Genomic DNA, 19,478 nt, shown 5'->3' with positions numbered 1-19,478 from the left:
GCTGACTCAGCTTAAATGAAAGAATTCAGAATTTTTTTTTAACACTAGCTAAACGAATACACACTTGCTGGGGATATCCAAAGGAAGTTTTGAAATCATTATGGGATGGCCACACGAACGACGGTTTGGCGCCAATTTGTGCCGAAATCTGAGATTTTACGATTTTCGCATTTTTCCAAAATATGGGAATATGAACTTTTTTTCCTAGCAATTTTCATGAGATTTTACACACATGCCACTAGCCTAAGTCTACAACCACCCCTGGAGTTTTACCAACCTTTGACCTTGGTAATAGGCCACCATCTTTAATTTAAAAAAAAACGCCTTTAGCACCAGACACAAATGAAAACTTGTCTTAGGGATTTTTGCTGATCATCTCGTAAAAGTGCTGTTCTTTTATTACTCGCACATTTTTTACGGAATACAGTGAAAATTTAATGCATGCATCTATGGCTAGAACTCAACAAATTGATATAACATTGGATATGAACATATAAGGAATGTGGGTGTAGTTAGCAAAAAAATCTCCATTGCAAAGCAAAAAGAAAATAATTTTTTTTGCTGATTCTTCTGAGACTTATGTCGATCTGTTCGATATCCCCAGGCGACCAATAAATTGTACATTTATTTTACACAAACAGAGGGCCCTGGCATTGCTTTCCTTTCGTTTCTGTTTTCTCACCAGCCTTTTGCAAAAGTTGAAGTTCAATTCATTATAATTTACTCAAGTATAAGTAGCCTATGGCAAGTATATTGTAGTTTGTAGATCATGTACATGTAGTGTAAAAAGTACACTAAATACTTCTTCAATCTAAATTGGAACATGTTAAGTTTACAATGTATAGGCAAAGGTAGCATATAAAATGTAACCTCACTTTTCGTATTGACTAAGTATAATTGTAGTACATTTTAAGAGAGTGCACAACAGTTCTCCTACATTTCTCATTAAAATAAGTTAAAACTCTCCTGGTGGTCTCCAAAGTTATTGACTTTATATCCAAACACCTTACTAGAAAATGTGTTATGTGCTTCCTGTATACTAATATAATATTAGCAAGGCATTGATAGGTAGCGGCAATTTAACATTAGTTACTTTTCTTCAAAGTTATTTAAATGTTCAGCAGAGACCATAATAATATACCAAAAAAAAGTTTGTGAGTTTGACACTGTTAGATGTTGGAGTGTAAAAAACAGGCAACAGATAATGGGCTATATAGTATATCAACAACTGTGATAACAGCAATTAACACAATGAAATGACAGCCTGTAAAACGAAAGTTGCCAAACTTAGTTAAGTTCATTATAGAAAGGAAAGAATGACATCAATAATTTCCGTTTCAGCTTTTCAAACTAAAAGGCAAAAGTTTAAAGAAAACAACTTATCATTTATCATTCGCGTGTTTTTGTCATTTCTCAAAGTTCATGTATTGTTTTGCATATTTAGCTTTTGTATTTAAGATTGCACCAGTACATCAAAACTGGCGCAATATTATTATTTCCTTTTATTTTGGAAAAACTGTGAGCATGATTAATAGTAGGTGAACTCAAAAAAGGAAATAGTGTGTTCTTACTTTTGCTTCGCTGGATAGATGTCAGGAAAACTGTCAGTTCTTATGTCCCAAAGCCTGAAAAAGCCTGTGTAGTTTTATTTTGAAAAACACCCGGGTGATAGGCATGCAGGGCTTCACAGTGTCTGACCGGAAGATGAACCGTGTCATCGAGTAAAGAGGAAACGCTTTCTGTCTTTGAGGACGGTTTCAGCTTGTTTTTGCGGAAGTGATGTTGTTTTCCAAGCTACATTATGTAAATTTTGTTGTTCAATCGTGTAAGCCTGACTAGGGGTGACTGGGGGTCATGTGGCAGATTGTATCGACCATATGATAATATGTAATCCATGTTTTTTTGTTTGTTCGCTCAGTCGGTGTCCCATACCTGCAGATCACAAACGTGCAATACTGTGTCTAAATAAGAAGATAACCTCGGAAGTCAGCATAGTATAAATATATTTGTTTGTAGCTACATTTTGTGTCTAACGTTCAGTACTATTGACAGATTGTGAATCATAAAACGAACTAAAACCTATAGTTGTATGGTGAGAAAATGCGTTTGCGCATGTGTCATACGTGTTTTTTCTTTGTCTAGTTTTCTCTCTTTAAAAAGGGATAGCTTCAGTTGTCCACGCCCGAGCAAACAATGAAGTAAATAATGCTCATGTAATCAGCTTTGGTGGCAAAAGCAAGCACATTATGCTATTCAAACAATAACTAACTGAAGCGGGGTTTTGGAAAAAAAAAAAAAAAAAAGTAGGGTCACATTTGCCAGATTCTTTACCACACAATGTATGTGCAGAATATTCTCCTTGCATTCCTGCCTCTCGGGCAAGAAAGCATGCGCATGAACCGCTCTGGTTTTGCCTTATTTGGATATGGTAATGAGCGTCATGGTGCAACCAATCAGATCCAGGGATCCACGCACGTGACAGTAAAAGACCGCTTAGGAGGCGGGGCCCGGCGATGAGCCTAGATCAAAACCAGTGGAGAAAGCACAGCGCATTCAGTGTAGGGAGAAGCAGGGACTTATTGTAAGAGGGAACTTTGTTGCTAGGAAACTTAGAGATATTTACAAAATATTTTAAAAATCATCAAAATCCCTCGTGAAGCAACAACGTGCCCCTACGGTTTGAGGCTTTTAGTTTAGTTGGGCCGAAATGGGCTTCTACATTCACTATTCTTACACTTTTTTTGTAAAGAATGTGTGAGACAGGCAGTTAGCCACCTAGCTAGCTCACTAGCTGAGAGGTGTGACAGGCGGCAGGAGAACAAAAGAATTTTTTGGTGCTTTGGTTGAGTGTACTGACACCAAGTCCATGCAGAACGTGTCATTACCACCACAATGCCCGTTTTACTTTTTCTGATAGACACGTCCGCTTCAATGAACCAGCGCACCCATCTGGGCACTACCTATCTGGACATAGCAAAAGGCGCTGTTGAGACTTTTATGAAGGTACTGTAACCACGGAACAAATTGATATTGGGAGACCCCGAGCGGGATTCCAGCTCAGATCGTCTTTGTGCTGTTGCATCCTCGCTTGTCAAAGGCGATCTCTCGATAATCGTCAAATATTCTCTACTATTTTTCACAGCTCAGAGCGAGAGATCCGGCGAGTCGTGGGGACCGGTATATGTTGGTAAATTTTGAAGACGTTCCGGTCGGAATAAAGGTAGAGTTTACTTTCGGGTCATGTCCAGCTTTACATTACGGCAGACTGCCTGTCCGTCCATCGCTCCACTGAGGTGGGATCACTACATCAATTGTGTGGAGAAAATCTTCAGGAAGAGCTTTCATACCCCTCTTAAAACATGGCCGACATTTTGTTTCAATGTGAGCAGCAAGGAACTCTGGGTGTTATTTATACAGCGAAGTGATAGCTGGGGGGAGAGGAGGAGGAGGAGGAGGAGGTGTGGGTGACAAACTAGCCTACTTTACTTGTTTAGACCGAATTTTCAATTTTTCATGGGAAAATAATGTGACTCGCCAAATTGTGATTTATGATTCCAAACCGTCAGTGTGAAAGGCAGGAGGAACATATAGAAGTCATTGCTGCTTCTTCTTTTGCTTTACTCATATTTAAATACAAGAGTTGATTTAAAGACATAGATTTTAGGTATTTTGCTGCTTTGAAATGGGTAGAAACTGCAAAGTTTTAACCAAATGATTTTATTTTATCTTTCCAGGCTGGATGGAAAGAGAGTCACGCTACTTTTATGACAGAATTGAGGAATCTCCAAGCAACCGGACTAACATCTATTGGCCAGTCCTTGAGGACAGCTTTTGATTTACTTAACCTCAATAGATTAGTGACTGGGATAGACAACTATGGACAGGTACGTAGCACTGAAGAGGCAGACCGGAACTATGAAGCGCTAAGTCAAGGCGCTGTTTGCATCCACAGACCCCACTCACTCAACGGTCATTTTCCCCAGTTTTGCAAGCATCAACCACACGCACACTGTGAAAACACACGGCCGCTCCCAAAAAAAAAAACAAGACAAAATATAAAACGTCACTTCTCAGTTCTGTCCTTTATGGTAAATTTGCTGTAAAATCCCCGTGAGGTCATGTTCATTTAAACAATTCCCATTCAAAATGGAGTTTTAAATCAGTTTTTGTCCCAAGCAAAAAAAAAAACATTTTCTAATGGTTAAAATAAAAGTAAGAATAACGGTCTTAATGCACATGACATGGTCTAAATCAAATCTAGAATAATATAATGTAGCATGACATCTTTATTGTTTATTTTGGTTTTTTTTTTAGGGTTAGCAGAGACGTGTTTAGCAAAAAGGGCCAAATTTGGCGAGGTGTAAATGTGTGAGGGACATCCAACTGCCTGGCCCTTTTTGAACCCTTATAATACCATTAATTGCAAATTTTCTATTTTAATGAAATTATTTTTGCAGTGGGATACTTTTTGTTTCCTCACATAAAACAGAAATATATCTAAAGAAATTTTTACCCAAATTACTGTGAATTTAATATTTGTAGACCAGAAATACGTGTCTGGAAAAAACTTAAATTAATATTAAATCTGGGTTCATATGAAATGTACTATTCACTATTAAATGCTCACTGTAAGTTGAAATCTTGCGTACAGGAAAATAACACAAGTAGGTATTTTATTCTGAAGTACGGAACACTGGTTTTGATCAGAGAAACAAATGTATTCGTTTTGTTTGGCCAACGAGCCGGACTTTGGACATTCCTCAAAGCTTTTTCTGGCATTTAAGCATGTTTTGAAAAAAATGGTTTATATAAATGAATACCCTAAAATAAACCAATTAGGAGATGGTTAATAAACAAATCGACAAGTTTTGGCAGATGTTTTGATATTTAAAAAGATGTTTATCTATCTGATTAGGAATCAATGTTTAACCTCACAAGGTCATTTAAAATTCAGAAACCTCTTCTGACCACAATATTATAAATTTTATGGTTTTCAAAACACACATAGACAAAAGTGTTCATTTAAAAGCAAAACAATAATAACAACTCCAATTATTTATACTGGATTTCTAAGATAATTGTGAGAAATGATGGATTTAGCTGAAATGCAAGACCAGGTTTAACCGCCATTCATTTTAAATTCTTTTCTATTAGGAGGTTAGATCCAACAAATGCTGACATCATTGCTTTAGGTCAGTTGTAATCTCTCCAAGTCAAATACTCTGAGAGGGTTGTATTGTTTAGATGTGAGCAGACTCCGTCTACAGTTTTAGTTAACCCCTTCACGCTGCATGTCGCTGATTTCCAACATCCAACCCACTTCATTTAGCATCAGAAAAAGTCATTGAGGAACAGTTTTTTTTAATGTAATTGGAAAGAAAGTCGGTCATGAAGGGGTTAATACACTTCTGTATTATGTATGTGATGCAGTGTAACACCAAAAGGTCTAAAAGTACAAACACAACCCAGTGCTAAACATGGCATTTTATGTGGGGTTGGTAGTGAACTCATAACTACTGTAAGCCCACACGTTTTCACCAGTGAGTACCATAGGCAACCTATGATTCCAATTCACAGTCCGGTCATCTATATTCTCTTTTAACAGATGAGCAGAAAGGAAGAAAATCCTTTCCTGGATTCTAAGTGGACGTTTCCCTCCACTTAGCTTAATGCAGAAATGCCTGGTACATAATGCATAAAGCACCAGACGCTCTGCGAATGTTTGATGCCAGACATCAGCAGCTCTATTAGGCTGACTGATATAATATGGGAGCTCATCTCTGTGGATGTGAGCAACAAAAGCCAGCGCCAGGGTTACTGTGTTCTGTATCGCCCTCTGCTGATCTTTAGCGATAGAGAGGTGGCCTCCTTCACTTAGCAACAATTACAGTTGAGCAACATGTTTCTTTCTTCTCATCTGCTTTGCCAAAACTGGAGGTCATTTTTTTTTTTCAGCAGATGCGCACAGCTCCTCCCGCGATAAATAGTTTCCACAGATATGTCCTCTAGAAAAACAAGCAACTTATTATAAGCTTTAAATATCCTGGTTTAAAAATAAAATGGTTTTTCCACTGCATAAATCTGCTATTTTAATCATGTGTCATATATCATGAAACATTACCAAAGCTATTATATATATTTTTGTATATTGGGTCCAACCTGAAACCTGTAGAAGCGGATAGTTCTTTTTTCTCTCTTTTTTTTTGGTCGGTAATCTTTCATTTTGATTGCATCTTCTCCCCTCTTAATGAAGGTGAGGTGAGGGGGGGGTGGAAATAAGAGGCAGCTTTAGCAGAGAAGCTTCTGTCTGAAAGGGGTAAACCTAGAAGTTGTGTGTGATCACACACTGTTCTTTAGATTTTCTTCAGAGCTCAATGTGTAGAATAATTATGTTTAAGCTCTAAAAGACAAACAACATAATATTGATATTGATTGATAATATTGCCCTGGAGTGTCAGTAACAGAGTCTTTTAGGGTTGCCGGGCAGCCGAGATGACTCTCCCACGGGATATGGAGATGATAAGACAGATAGGCGGTGGGAAAGCCTGATCATTAGTGTGGGAAAATAATGAAACCAGTCAAAATGGAACAGAAAAAAAAGGCCAGGATATACTGATATATGTTAGCATTTTTATTGAACGTTTAATGGGTGTCATCATGCTGGTGTTGTAGTAGACAAGAAGTCCCGTTTTCTGGATGAAAAGATGCAGTTTGTCTGGATTTTGTTTACAATAGAAAAGTGCCAACTGTAAATAATAAGCTAGTTGTGTTTATGGGATATGGATTGCATGATCTCCAACTCATTTGCATGCCGTGGAAGTTTTCACTGTACCGGGATTTTTGAGGAGAACGAAAGTAAGAAAAACAGCAAAAGTTTTGTCGTCATGGATACCTCAGGAAGAGCAGATCCGGGTTGTTCTGTTTACTCTGAGCGGGATGCATTACTAGACGGTCCATCATTGAGTTGAACACAGGTAGAAGTCACACCCAGAGGGATCCACATCCATTAATGATCGCCGCGCTGACTGAACCGGATGGCGTTTATGAAGTCTGCCGTGAGCGCCAGCCTGCTGACTGAACTTGTCAGCCTGCATCGGGGCTTTTTCTTCAGCAAAGTCACCAAGTTGGTGTGTGTGGAGATCACAGAAGGCTGATGCAGAGCGATACATGCAGCCCTGCTCCAGTTTCATTATATGACAGTGCAGTGCCATTATTGTGAAGGATCTCTGTGTCTCGCAGAAAAAGAGACTCCGTAGGTGGTGAACTCGTATCTCACGGTGAACATAAGAAAGTGTTCTTGACAAATATATTACATGTGAGGTATAGACTGTACTGAGGACACTTTCTATTTTCTTTCCTCTGGAGTAAAGATTCAGTTTCACACTCCCTCTGACTTAAATAGGACCCGTCTACGCCGTCTATATGGTGACGGTGCTTCGTTTATGTTTATTTATATCTGAAGTGACTGAAATCCAGGCCCTAAATACCTGTCTTTATCTTCTTTTTTTTGCCTTGTACATGTCATGTCCTTGTCTTTTTTGGGGTTCCACTTTTTCATAAGAATCCATAGGTACCGTAGTGCTTTTAGTGTTTTACTTTGAAAGATTAGCCTATTTTGAATGAAGTTCATATGCTGAGTTATTGCCTTTTTTTATGTGCGTGCAGCTGGAGCTCTGACGGTCTTCATTGCTCGTTGCAGGGAAGGAACCCCTTTTTCCTGGAACCTGCGATCATTATTGCCATCACTGACGGCAACAAGCTGACGAGTGGCAGCGGGGTCCAAGACGAGGTCGGCAAACGATTGTTCCGTCAGAAGAAGGGTTCAAAGAACGGAAGCATTCGTCTTCATCCGACTTATCTCATAATTTCTCCTCTTCCACTATCCAGCTCCACTTGCCCCTGACCACCCCGCTGCCGGGCAGCGAGCTAACCAAGGAGCCTTTCCGGTGGGACCAGCGCTTGTTCGCTCTCGTCCTGCGTATCCCCGGTAACGCATCGGTCGAACCCGAACCCCTCGGCGGCGTCCCCTCTGATGATTCTGCAATCACCCCCATGTGCGAGGTCACTGGAGGTTGGTGGCTTGAGTCTCCGTTTCCACTACACAAGCAGAGCCATATCCAATTCAATGCCTCCTATAGACTTGCAGTGATGCCGTGTTCCTGATTTATGTGCGCAGTCAAAGTTATATTGGAAAAGAAGTGATACAAAAAATATTTAGGGCTGTAATTCCACTAGAAATATTTGTGACGTCCAAGAACGCTGATTTGCCATCTTTATTAATAAAGTTGAGTAAAATACACTTTAGGCAATGTACTTGATGCTCTAAAACTGCGGGATAATGTCGGATCTTAAGTAAATAAATTGACCGTATGCACTACATTTTCAAAGTAAAGTGTCGCTGAAGGGTTTCATTTTCAAAGTACAGCTATCAATTTTTTTCGTAGATGAAAACAAAAGAGTGAGAATTAATTTCACTAAAAAAAGTTCTGAAAACCCGATTTTGTTTTAAACATAGTGGACAGTTAGCAGCTAGCATGGCAGAGGAGCAGTATCGGAACGCATCTGCAAGCGTTTCTTGATATTTCCCCTAAAAATTCACTTTCTAAAATTGTTGTTTTTAAAATGTTTTCTTTAAATTCTCATCTTCTGTTCTAAATGAAGATTCACAGGTTTATAAATATTAAATTACAAAATTACAATATTTTATAGCTACTTATTTTTATTTTGTCTTGTTTGTATAAAAAAATGTTTTTTTTTTCTTTATTGTCAAATTGTTAAATACATTTCCCTACAATTATTTTATACAAATGTTTTTTTTGTTTTGTTATTTTTGATGCTTTTTTTTTTCATATCTTCAGCATTTGGTCAAAAAAACTAAAGTCCAACAATATTAAAGTAAAAGTTTGAGTAAATGATAATGTAGCTTTGCTTATCTAGGAGAGTTTCCGTATTATTGTAGTTTTAGCACCTGCATTCCAGAACATTTAGGCTGCTTGCTAATGTCATCCAGCTGCCACAATGTGATGTATTTGTGCTGACACAGGCTTGTAGAGTAACAACATTTTAACTGCAACGTGGGGGGGGACCAAACGCCAAACCAGAGCCTGGTGGAACACGTATTTATAACATCGGATGAAAATAGCTATTTGTTGAGAAAATTCAGTGTCAGAGCTGATGAATCATCTGTTTGTACGAAGAGAGGAGAGCGTTGAATTTAGCCTTTGGAGAATGAAAAGGAAGGAAAAGATCGTCTTGGCTGCTGTTTTCTCACTGTTTTAACTCTTCTTTACTCGGCATTAGGGAGGTTTTTACAGATTTGGCAGTATGGGCTAAACCCAGTTTAAGTTTGGAGTGCCTTTGCAATATGTATTAAGCTCTAAACTCCCCGCTGGGGGCTGTTTGCAGAGCAGTTATGCGCTCTGCTGGACTATTTTTGATTGCTAATGAACGGTAGAGGTTCATTTGTGATCTCGTTCGGCTGCAGAGTTCAAAATAACACGCCTCCTCGCACACGTTGAAAGACGCTCTGACGAACAGGAACGATGCTTTTGAGAAGACAAAATCCGCACACATGCAGGTAATGAGAGCACGCCAAAGCTGCGGAGCGCGACACGGCTCCATTGTCGGCCATGGCTCTCCTCTCCATTACTGCTGATGGCAGTCCTGACACAAAGCCCCCGGCCTTTAGAAATGCTGTGTGAATGGGTGCATGGCAGGGTCACTGGAGGTGAAGAGGGACCCACTGCTAGCTACAAGCTAAGTGGGGCTAATCAGAGGCAACTGTGGCAAAGCGGTTTCACACATGATTGATGCGCTGACTGATATTCAGTGGCAGTGTTGGTTGGAGCATGTCTAATATTTGACTTGGTGGGATCTCTAAGGTTTTTACTTGTTTCAAAGTTCCCTACGGTGGCCCTGAAGTCCAAATCACGCCGACAAATCACTCGACGCAAAAACATATTAAAGACGACAATTTATACAACAAAACGATGCATAAAAATATTACATTTTAGAAATCAAAACAAAATTCTAGAAACCAAAACACAAAAATAAAATTAAATAAATGTAACGCAGAAGTAGTTTCCAGAAATCAAAATGAAAAGTTAAAAGGTGAAAGACAAAAATAAGCCAATAAAGGTTGGTACCATCGCCATCGGTGATTTGAGGATGACAAAAGTTTTCTTTGTTTTTTTAATAGCATTTTGATTTCTAAAATGGAATGCTTTTAAAAAAACTTTTTGCTTTAAAAAAAAAGAAGAATTTATGATCTTCAAAATGCTTTTGCACTTAAGGGGTTGGTTGATGGGATTTGCACTACTGGGCCACCGTAGTTTTCTCCCACAAACTCAAGACACGTCTGTTACATTAAATAAGCCATTTTCCAGTTATTCAACTTGCTGCTCGCAGCATAAATACAAACATAAATCTAACAATTGATGTTTTTTGTGGAGACTAGTTGTTGTGTCCCAGTCTTTAAAGCTCCTCCCCCTAAAAATGTATATTATTTTTCATGTATTGTTTTATTTTTGGGCACATCACTCTTTTCATTCTGTCTAGGCCCTCCATTCATCAGTCACTTTTCTAAAGCTGCTTTATATCAGCTTGATACCAGGACAATATACAATTAATATACTAATAATATTTTTGCTTATACTAAATAAAGAAAAAATGAGAAATGGTTTTAAAAAGTACTTATGTTTACCTATATTTAGTAAAAAAAAATAAATAAAAGAACAAAGAAAATAAAAATAAAATAATATATATATCATATTGATACTTTCAAATTTTTACCTGTGGAGCTAAAATAACAGTTTGTCATTTTAGGGTTTGTTCTGACCTCTGGTTGGTGTGCTGCAGGTCGTTCCTACAGTGTGTTCTCTCAGCGAATGTTGAATCAGTGTCTGGAGTCTCTGGTGCAGAAAATCCAGAGCGGAGTGGTCATAAACTTTGAGAAGACTGGGCCGGATCCTCCGCCACTAGAGGGTAAGAGACGGCTCTGTTTGATTTTAAGTACATTTGCTTACAGTTGTGGCATTTTTCTGTACCTGCTGCTGGGTTTAAACATGGCAAAAAGTTGTCTAACAATCAGCTCTTTTCCTCCTCCTCCTCCTCATACTGTGGCTTAGAGAATATTCTGTTAACCAAAGGTCTGTCATTAATAGTTCCCTGTCAACCCATTTGCAACAGATGTAGTTGACGTTGTTGATCTTTTCCTCCTTTGTGTCTGACGGCTGTTCTTTTCTTGTTCGATGCCGTGCAGACGCTCCTGCAGAGGTGCCGAAGTCTGGAATACAGCCGTGGCACTGCTGTCACAAGCTGATCTATGTGCGGCCCAATCCCAAAACAGGCGTTCCCATCGGACACTGGCCCATCCCTGAGGCCTTCTGGCCGGACCAGAACTCCCCAACACTGGTAGGAAACATCCAGGCTTGAAAACAGAAGCGGTCTTTGACAACTTTTAGTACAAAAACCAATCGACTGATTTTGGAATCGGGCATTAAGTCAGTATTTGTTTTATTTCCATAGTTTGTTACAGATTTTTATTTGTGCATCAGTAAATAGAGAACATAATCGCTCTCTGGCTAATGTGGACCTTCAGCGTAGCTCTGACTGATCGATGCAAAACAGAAATCTCATTTTCTATACATAAACACTAATTAAATGAGCTGCTCGTGCAGGAATCTGAGAGGATGCCTCACAGGTCAACGATCCAATCCAATGCTTTTGCATTTCTCCTCCTTTCCTGAATAAATCTGCCTCTTTAAACACAAAGCTAACCAAGCAGCAGTGCTAACAAAGTCCTCACTAGTTCTATTCTGCTTTTTAGTTATCATTGCTTGATGGTAGTGAATTGGTCAGGACATTCAAAACAAAAAACAAATTGTAACCTGAAATCAATGATTTGTGGCCAATTGGTATTTGGTAAACTCAAATGAGCATTTGTGGGCACAATTTAATATTTCGTGGCCACAAATAAAGACTTTTATTACCATTTTGTGACCACAATTTAGCATTTTTGTGTTCACAAATGAGCCTGTAGGAATTGAAATACTAATTTGTGCACACAGACAAGAAGTTTGTGTGCACAGAATGCTAATCTCTGCACAAAATACTGTAATAATTAGTGTCCACAAAAAAATCTTTATCTCTGCCCACAGAATACTGATTTGTGCCATCAAAATGCAAATAAAAGGCTAATTTCTGGTCAGAAAATATTTATTGGTGGCCATAAATTTCGTATTTCTTTGAATGTCATTGCCATGGCGCTGTAGGAATCAGCTTTGATGTTCTTTTTTGGCTCCTTATGAACCACTTGAGACTTTTTTTTTACAGGGAAAATGAATTGGAGACTTTTTTTCTGCATAGAATGAATGAATGAATCTTTATTTATATGGCCAGCAGTGTGTAAAAAGAAAAAAGAAGGAAATTAAAAACTGAGACTACATCGCTCGTGTCCCCCCTCTACCAAACCAGCCTCCCCGCTCCGCCCACCCCCATGTGCGTTTCTCCTGTGTGGATGCTGAGCCCATGGTGATCGACAAGGTGCCCTTCGACAAGTACGAGCTGGAGCCCTCGCCCCTCACTCAGTACATCCTGGAGAGAAAATCCCCCCACACCTGCTGGCAGGTGAGTCACATGACCTGTGCGGGAGAAGCAGGAATGGGCTTCATTGAATTTCTGTGAGAGAACCAGAAAGGTGGAGACAGGCATGTGGAGGGGGAACAGCCTGCTGATCATAAAACACTGACTCATATTTAAAGACCCACTCAGAAGAAAATGGTCATTTTGGTGTCTTTAACATGCATTTCTACATAATGGACATAATGTAAAGGAATTCAGCCTGAAATGTCATCTCTGAGCCTGTCTTTGTTGAAACACTGTGAATCAGCAGACAAATGGAAAAAGATTGTATTTGTGACGTAGAAAATACACTGGGCGGGGCCACAAGCCCCCGGCACCGCTCCATACATCTGAACGTCCTCCCTATCCAGGATCTAACTTGTCCACTCTCCACTTTTGCTGCACAGTTATTGTTAGCCTGGGGGGGGGGGGGGGGTTGCTCCCCACCAACAGTCCCTCTCAGAACAACACGGAGGCAAATTCCTAACAAACTGCAGCCTAGAAAACAAACGGCATGATTAAAATGAAAAGATCACTGGGAACACTTTTACAATAGATCAGACTATACTAAGCTAAAGCAAAGTGTTTTTCTGGAATGATTTGAATGCTTTTTAATCTACTTCTATGTAGGTTTTCTTGCAGCTGTGGCCTTGCACTGAAGGCCGGTGAACAAACCAATGAAGAATGTGTTCTATTGAGTCATTTATATGAAAAAGTTGGAGCATTAAACTACTCCGGATGATTTAGTCCAAGTATTATACAATTACCCAGCTGTGGCCAAAAAGCTACCCTAATGCTGATGTCTGCGGTGCATCCTCAGCTGCTGCAGCGGATAACAGCTGCATGCACTGAGCATGTGTTGCTCTGTCAAATCTGGGGCTCTTTATAAAATGCACATTTTCACCAAAGGCCACTCCAGGCAAGTGTTTTCTGTAATGCGGGGCCTTGTTTTGATTTATAATGTATCTCTCTGACATTTCGAGTGTAAAACTATTTGGACCTGTGCCTCTTTGTTCTAGGTGTTTGTAAGTAACAGTGCCAAGTACAGTGACCTGGGTCAACCCTTTGGCTACCTGAAAGCCAGCACGGCGCTGAGTTGTGTGAACCTGTTTGTAATGCCCTACAACTACCCCGTGCTCCTGCCGCTGCTGGGTGAGACGCCGTGCGGCTCTCAGTATTTACCTCCAAACCTTTTACTTCTTTTTAAAGTCATCATTATTTGAGCAGTTTGAAAAGTGGCTGGAAAATGGAACTAAAACGCCTAACTGTGTGTTTTGATTGATCCCTCCCTCCAGATGACTTGATCAAAGTTCACAAGTTCAAGCCCACCATCAAATGGCGGCAGTCCTTTGAGACCTACTTGAAGACCATGCCTCCTTATTACATTGGAGTACGTGGATCCTCTTGAGGCTTTTAATTGACAAACGCACACACACAGCATATTGACGATGGGCTCTTGCTGCGTTTTTTTTCTTCCTTCTGCAGTCCTTGAGAAAGGCTATGCGAATAATGGGCGCCCCCAACCTGCTGGCGGACAACATGGAGTACGGGTTGAGCTACAGCGTGGTGTCCTACCTGAAGAAACTCAGTCAGCAGGTGTGTTGTCGGGCGAAAACCCCTGAGTCGTCCCGCTCTCATGAAATGTTCGGCTCTGACTTGTTTGGTCGCACCCCGCAGACTAAAATCGAGTACGACCGCCTGATCGCTTCGATCGGTAAGAAGACGCCGCCCGAAGCCGGGATCAAGGTGCGGTGGCGGGGGGGAGGGATCTCCCTGGCTCAGCGCAGGGACTTCATCCAGCAGCTGCAGAGTCTGACGGGAGACGGCCCCATTGTTCCCATGGAGCTCAACCCCAAAGAGTTTCAGGGGTTCCACCTGGCTCTGCTCAACAAGGTGTGCTGGCTTTGATGCAAGAACAATTCCTCTTGTTTGAGCTTTTTGTCTGCTGTGTTCCCTTTTTACAGGATAATCATTCTGTTTCTTGTCATCCTCAGGGTCTGAAGCCCCAGAGCTTCAGGAATCCTTATGACATCCCTCGCAGCCATCTGCTCGACCAGCTCAGCCGAATGAGGAGAAACCTGCTCAACATGGGCGCCTGCGCTCTTCGAGGACAAGACTCAGGTGGTTGCCTTCAGATGCTGCTCCCCTGTAGCAGTAAAGTCACCCAAACATCCCGTGGCATTAAAATGTCGCGTCTCGTCTCCAGACCAGCTCCACAGCGTGCCAATCGCCCAGATGGGGAACTACCAAGACTTCCTCAAAGCTGCCCCTCAGCCTCTCCGAGACGCCGACCCCGAACAGCCGAAGCGTCTGCACACGTTTGGCAACCCCTTCAAGCTGGACAAAAAGGTTAGAGCAGCAACTCTCAATCAACACCAACCTAGAGAAACGAGCAAAGCAAAATAATATTTAGCTAATAAAATGTATATATTTAATGGATGTAGCTCATTTTTTCTCAATTTTACGCACTTTTGTTGGTCTAAATTGTTTACACTCACCAGCAGTTTCATCGTGGTTACCAGATCTCTCTTGGCTTCAGAGCTTACTTCATGATTCGGGTACCATTGGCGTGCATTCCTGCAGGACTTGTAAATGTCAGCCTGTGAATGAGGAGACACCCTGGATTTGCTTATCCGTTCACCATAAAAGCCACACGAACACTTTAGGCGCTGAAGGCTGAACGTCGTCTTCTTCTTCTCTGCAGGGCATGATGATCGATGAGGCGGATGAGTTCGTCACTGGCCCTCAGAACAAGGGCAAACGACCAGGAGACAGTAACAACCTTCCAGGTGGGGGTCCTAAAAGGCGGCGCTGCATGTCACCACTGCTGCGGCTGGGAAAGGCCTACACCCCGCCTGTAACTCCGCCTGGGAGCCCCCGACACCCAACAGGTGATGTGAATCAACACTGCAACACAACAGTTACTCCAAGACAAATAAAACCTTTAAGTCTCAATCATTATATGCAAAAAAAAAATACTGACATTTAAAGAATTAACAATTTAAAACAGTATTCCAGTAAAAGAATACAACACTAAAGGTTTTCTTATTCAGAAATGAAGATTATTAAGAGTTTATACAAAAATGTAAGGTATTTTGAGCTAAGTAAGTATCAAAGTATGAGTGTGATTTTTCAGCCAAGCCAATGTTTCAGTTTAAAGACATGTTTTGTTTTTTGGGAGCAGATTTTCCTGCGTGATCTTAAAACTTGGTCAAAAATGTATCAAATGTGTTGCGCTGTTTATGTTTGTATAATAGAAACAAAACGGTTGGTTTTGAAAAACGTACATTTAAAATCCACAGTATGAAGACCCACTGCGATAAAAATGGCATTTTTGGGTGTTTTTAACATGTCCTTGAAGCGCTTTTCGGTTGGAGGACATAAAAAAACGTTAAAAAATGCATTTCTGAGTATTTCCTTAAGTCGTGAATCAGGAGCAGACGTAAAAAATCCCATCGGCAAAAGATCGTGTTTGTGACAGTGGGCGGGGCCACGAGTTCCCTTCTATGAGCTCTCAGCAACAGGGAGGTGAAGGGGGCGGGGTTACTCCTCACCAACGTCTTGCCCACAATTCAGAGGTGAATTTCTAATGAACTATTGCCGCTCTGCAGAAACTATGTCCTAGAGAACGACACCCTTTGTAGTTTTGCTAAAAACGGCATAATCATTATTGAAAGACTTTAAGATCAAAAGATGATCAGAGTGGGACTTAAATGAAAACAGTTGGTGCTCTGTAGGTCTGCACAGTAAATCACAAATTTATCATCATCGCGATATCAAGTCGGCGTAAATTGCGATAAATGGTCACCTTAAATGTGCTAAAACAATCTTATTGCAGCTTGAAGTATTTAACTAATCAAATATATGTATATATATATGTTTATCCAATCGGATGGAGCCGTTTGATGTTAGATGCTCACCTCCTTTGTAGAATTTAAGTTATGTTGACTCTTAAATTAAACTGGAAATTTTATATATATATTTTTTAAATCTATTCCTTCATGTATCGCAAGTTATATTGACATCGCATTATTTATCACTAATATCACAAATGGTGAGTTGGTGGTCTGTGACCAGTTTTGCTGTTCACAGCAGCTCAACCAGTGCTGGTATTGTAGCTGCTGCACTGCTGCCATCTGCTGGTAAAATATATAACCGCATTTTATTGGATACGTGCTGGAAAGCCTAAAGTAATAAAAATATTACTTCTATTAGGCGCTGTAGGCGTTGAAATGGAATGACTTTGGACATGCTTTATTCAGAAAAAAAAAATAGACATTAGGCCTTAGAAGGAAATTGTGCTTTTAAACTTTTTAAATTCATTTGGTTATTTCACCATATGTTCCACAAGCGAGTCTCTGCTCATTTGAATGTGTGTTAAATAGTCCCACTTCAAAGAAAGAAATGTCATGGTTTAATATTCACGAGGATTTACAGCCATTTTATCCTCAATGCCTCCGTTTGAGGGTCGGGGTCGTGCTTAAGTGAGGATTTGATGAAGGGTCAGCTTTACTCGCCACGTTCAGACACCTGTCAGGCCTGTTCGTCTAGTCAGAAGGCCAGGTTTTAGTGATGTCATATCCTGCCAAGAGGACAACTGCAGCTTAAAAAAATGAGTTGTTTTTATTAAATAAATCTCTTGAAGTCAACAGCAAACAGCAAAAATATTTAAATATTTTCAAACATAGTAAATGTAACAATGTTTATTTATGTTTGTGTAAGAATTCTTTAATTATGAGTCATCTCCAGAGAAATATTGAAAGAAAAAGCTTGATTAGTTGCTCTATTTCTTTTTTTTTTTTTACTGTTTTCTTGATAACTTTTACCCAGAAGAAATAAAGTTTTTCAAACATCCCTTTTTAATGAAATGAACCGTGTCTTCAGACATGATTGACGGCGCACCAGAACCCGATGTCATCATCATCAATCACATGGACCCAAACCACTACAGCTCAGACGGGAGTTCCGACACGGATGAAATGGACCTCCCGCCGGTGCCTCCACCGGTCCTGGAGAACCACATGTCCGTGGACCCCCAGGTCCTTCCACAGACGGACGAGGCGCAGAACGGGCAACCAAGGGTGGATGAGCTGCCGCTGGGCAGCGAGGACAGAGAGGAGGTGACTTTGATGGGCTCAGAGGAGCCAGGGCCGCGCTTCCTGTCGCCCGAGGCTCTGAAGAAGCACATTCACGGCGAAACGACGAAGATCAACAACGAGCTGAGGACGCTCATCACCAAGGAGATCAGGAAACCTGGCCGGTGTACGTGTTGGTAGTCGCTTTTCTCTGGTTTAAACAGCGGAGCCATCATTTCAAAGTTTACGTCCTCTAATGCATCTCTGCACCTTCTGTTTCAGACTATGAGAAGATCTTCTTGCTGCTGAAGCAGGTCCAGGGTACCCTGGACACCCGGCTCATCTTTGTGCAAAACATCATCAAAGAGGCTGCCAGGTACAGTTTCCCAAATCGCATGCCGGCGTTTAGCCGTGTCGCAAATACCAATAGCTGTCTGTCTCCGGTCTGCGAAGGTTTAAGAAGCGCGTTCTGATTGAGCAGCTGGAGAACTACATGGAGGAGATCCACAACAGATCCAACAACATGAACCATGTGGGCCCACTCTGAAACCGACCCACACTGAACTCTGAGGATAACCCCTCCACCCCCCGCAGATGGAGTATTTGCTTATGCGACGAGATGAACGTTCATTTATTTCCTTTAGAAAGAGGCGGGTTGTCTCTGAAATGGATCCTCCAGAGTGTCAGACGGACACGAGTGCAATTTCAAGTCTAGAGAATGCGATCAACGATGTTGGGTTAGAAGTCTTTTGTTTCGGGACAACTCAGGGTCAACAGGGATCCCGCGCAGATGTCGAGGAAGCGTCGCCTATTCGTTAACTCATCTCCCCCAACTGACGAACCGGTTTCTTGGATTTTTGTCTTCGGGGGGAAACCCGTTCAAACACTCCTCCAACTGAAGCACTTCACACGGCTCTTTGGTGAACTCCACTCCTGAAAGTTTCTCACTCTTCTTGCAGAAGAGTGATCATTTAAGTGTTGGGACGAAATGACCTTCCAGCTTCCGCTGGAGATGCAGGGAGTCGCTGTTTTTTTTTATTCGTGTGCACACACTCGAAAAAGGTTTTTGTCTTTTCGCTGGACCGGATCTCAGGGGAGATTCGTGCGAAGCAAAACCTTGAACAACGATGCCACATTTTGGGGGAAACGTATGTAGAAAAACAAAAAAGCTCAGGAACTGACATGAAATGCATCAGTATCAGCAATAACAATGGAGTCCCCCCCACCCACCCACCCCCGCACGCACATTTTTGTTTTTATTTTGTTCCCTGGTGGAGTGTTGACCTGACAACCAATTAGCTGGTTGCTGCCAAATAACGTAGCCCCGCCCCCTTCTACAAAAAAAAAAAAATCCCCAACTTGCCACAAATCTCAAGTCAACCTCTCTTCTCTTAACTATTATTGCACTTGTGTAAATTTGAGAGTTCTTATTTAATGTAATTTAACTTTTTTCGGTCAGACGTTTTCAGGGTTCTCGATTCTACACAAATATGTTAAAGTCTGGAGATGGGAGGTTGATTTCTGATTCGGACGGCTGCGCTCTTGCATTCCCTCCCTCCTTAAACAGGGACCAAAATCTGCCATACTTGTCTTTGTTTGTGGAGAGAAAGCTACCAAAAGAGTATTTTGAGTACACTGTAAAGATGTAAATAACCCTAGAGAACTATTTAAAGAGAATGTTCATTGGAAAAATGGCCTTTTTGTAAGTATTTCCATGAATAAAGTTTTCTATTTTACACTGTGAACGGCCTTGTAAATAAAGTGTTCTGTAAACAAATATTT

At 40.9% G+C, this 19,478-nt stretch overlaps 1 protein-coding gene across 1 annotated transcript; it reads left to right on the top strand.

Moving 5' to 3' along the window:
* The first annotated feature begins 2,542 nt into the window (after positions 1-2,542).
* Positions 2,543-19,468, top strand: ints6 (integrator complex subunit 6). Its single transcript, XM_023951191.1, has 18 exons — positions 2,543-3,003; positions 3,143-3,220; positions 3,735-3,884; positions 7,700-7,789; positions 7,888-8,071; positions 10,858-10,983; positions 11,261-11,412; positions 12,475-12,627; positions 13,641-13,773; positions 13,917-14,011; positions 14,107-14,217; positions 14,299-14,514; positions 14,616-14,742; positions 14,828-14,970; positions 15,326-15,512; positions 17,506-17,883; positions 17,979-18,072; positions 18,150-19,468. Exons 1-18 carry the CDS (start codon positions 2,893-2,895, stop codon positions 18,241-18,243), a joined length of 2,622 nt encoding a protein of 873 aa, XP_023806959.1. The 5' UTR covers positions 2,543-2,892; the 3' UTR covers positions 18,244-19,468.
* The last annotated feature ends 10 nt before the right edge of the window (positions 19,469-19,478 follow it).

This window comes from Oryzias latipes, chromosome 21 (assembly GCF_002234675.1).
Source record: "Oryzias latipes chromosome 21, ASM223467v1".
Classification (NCBI taxonomy): Eukaryota; Metazoa; Chordata; class Actinopteri; order Beloniformes; family Adrianichthyidae; genus Oryzias; species Oryzias latipes.
Note: the sequence above shows the minus strand (reverse complement) of the source record. Positions and strands in the feature narration are given on the sequence as shown.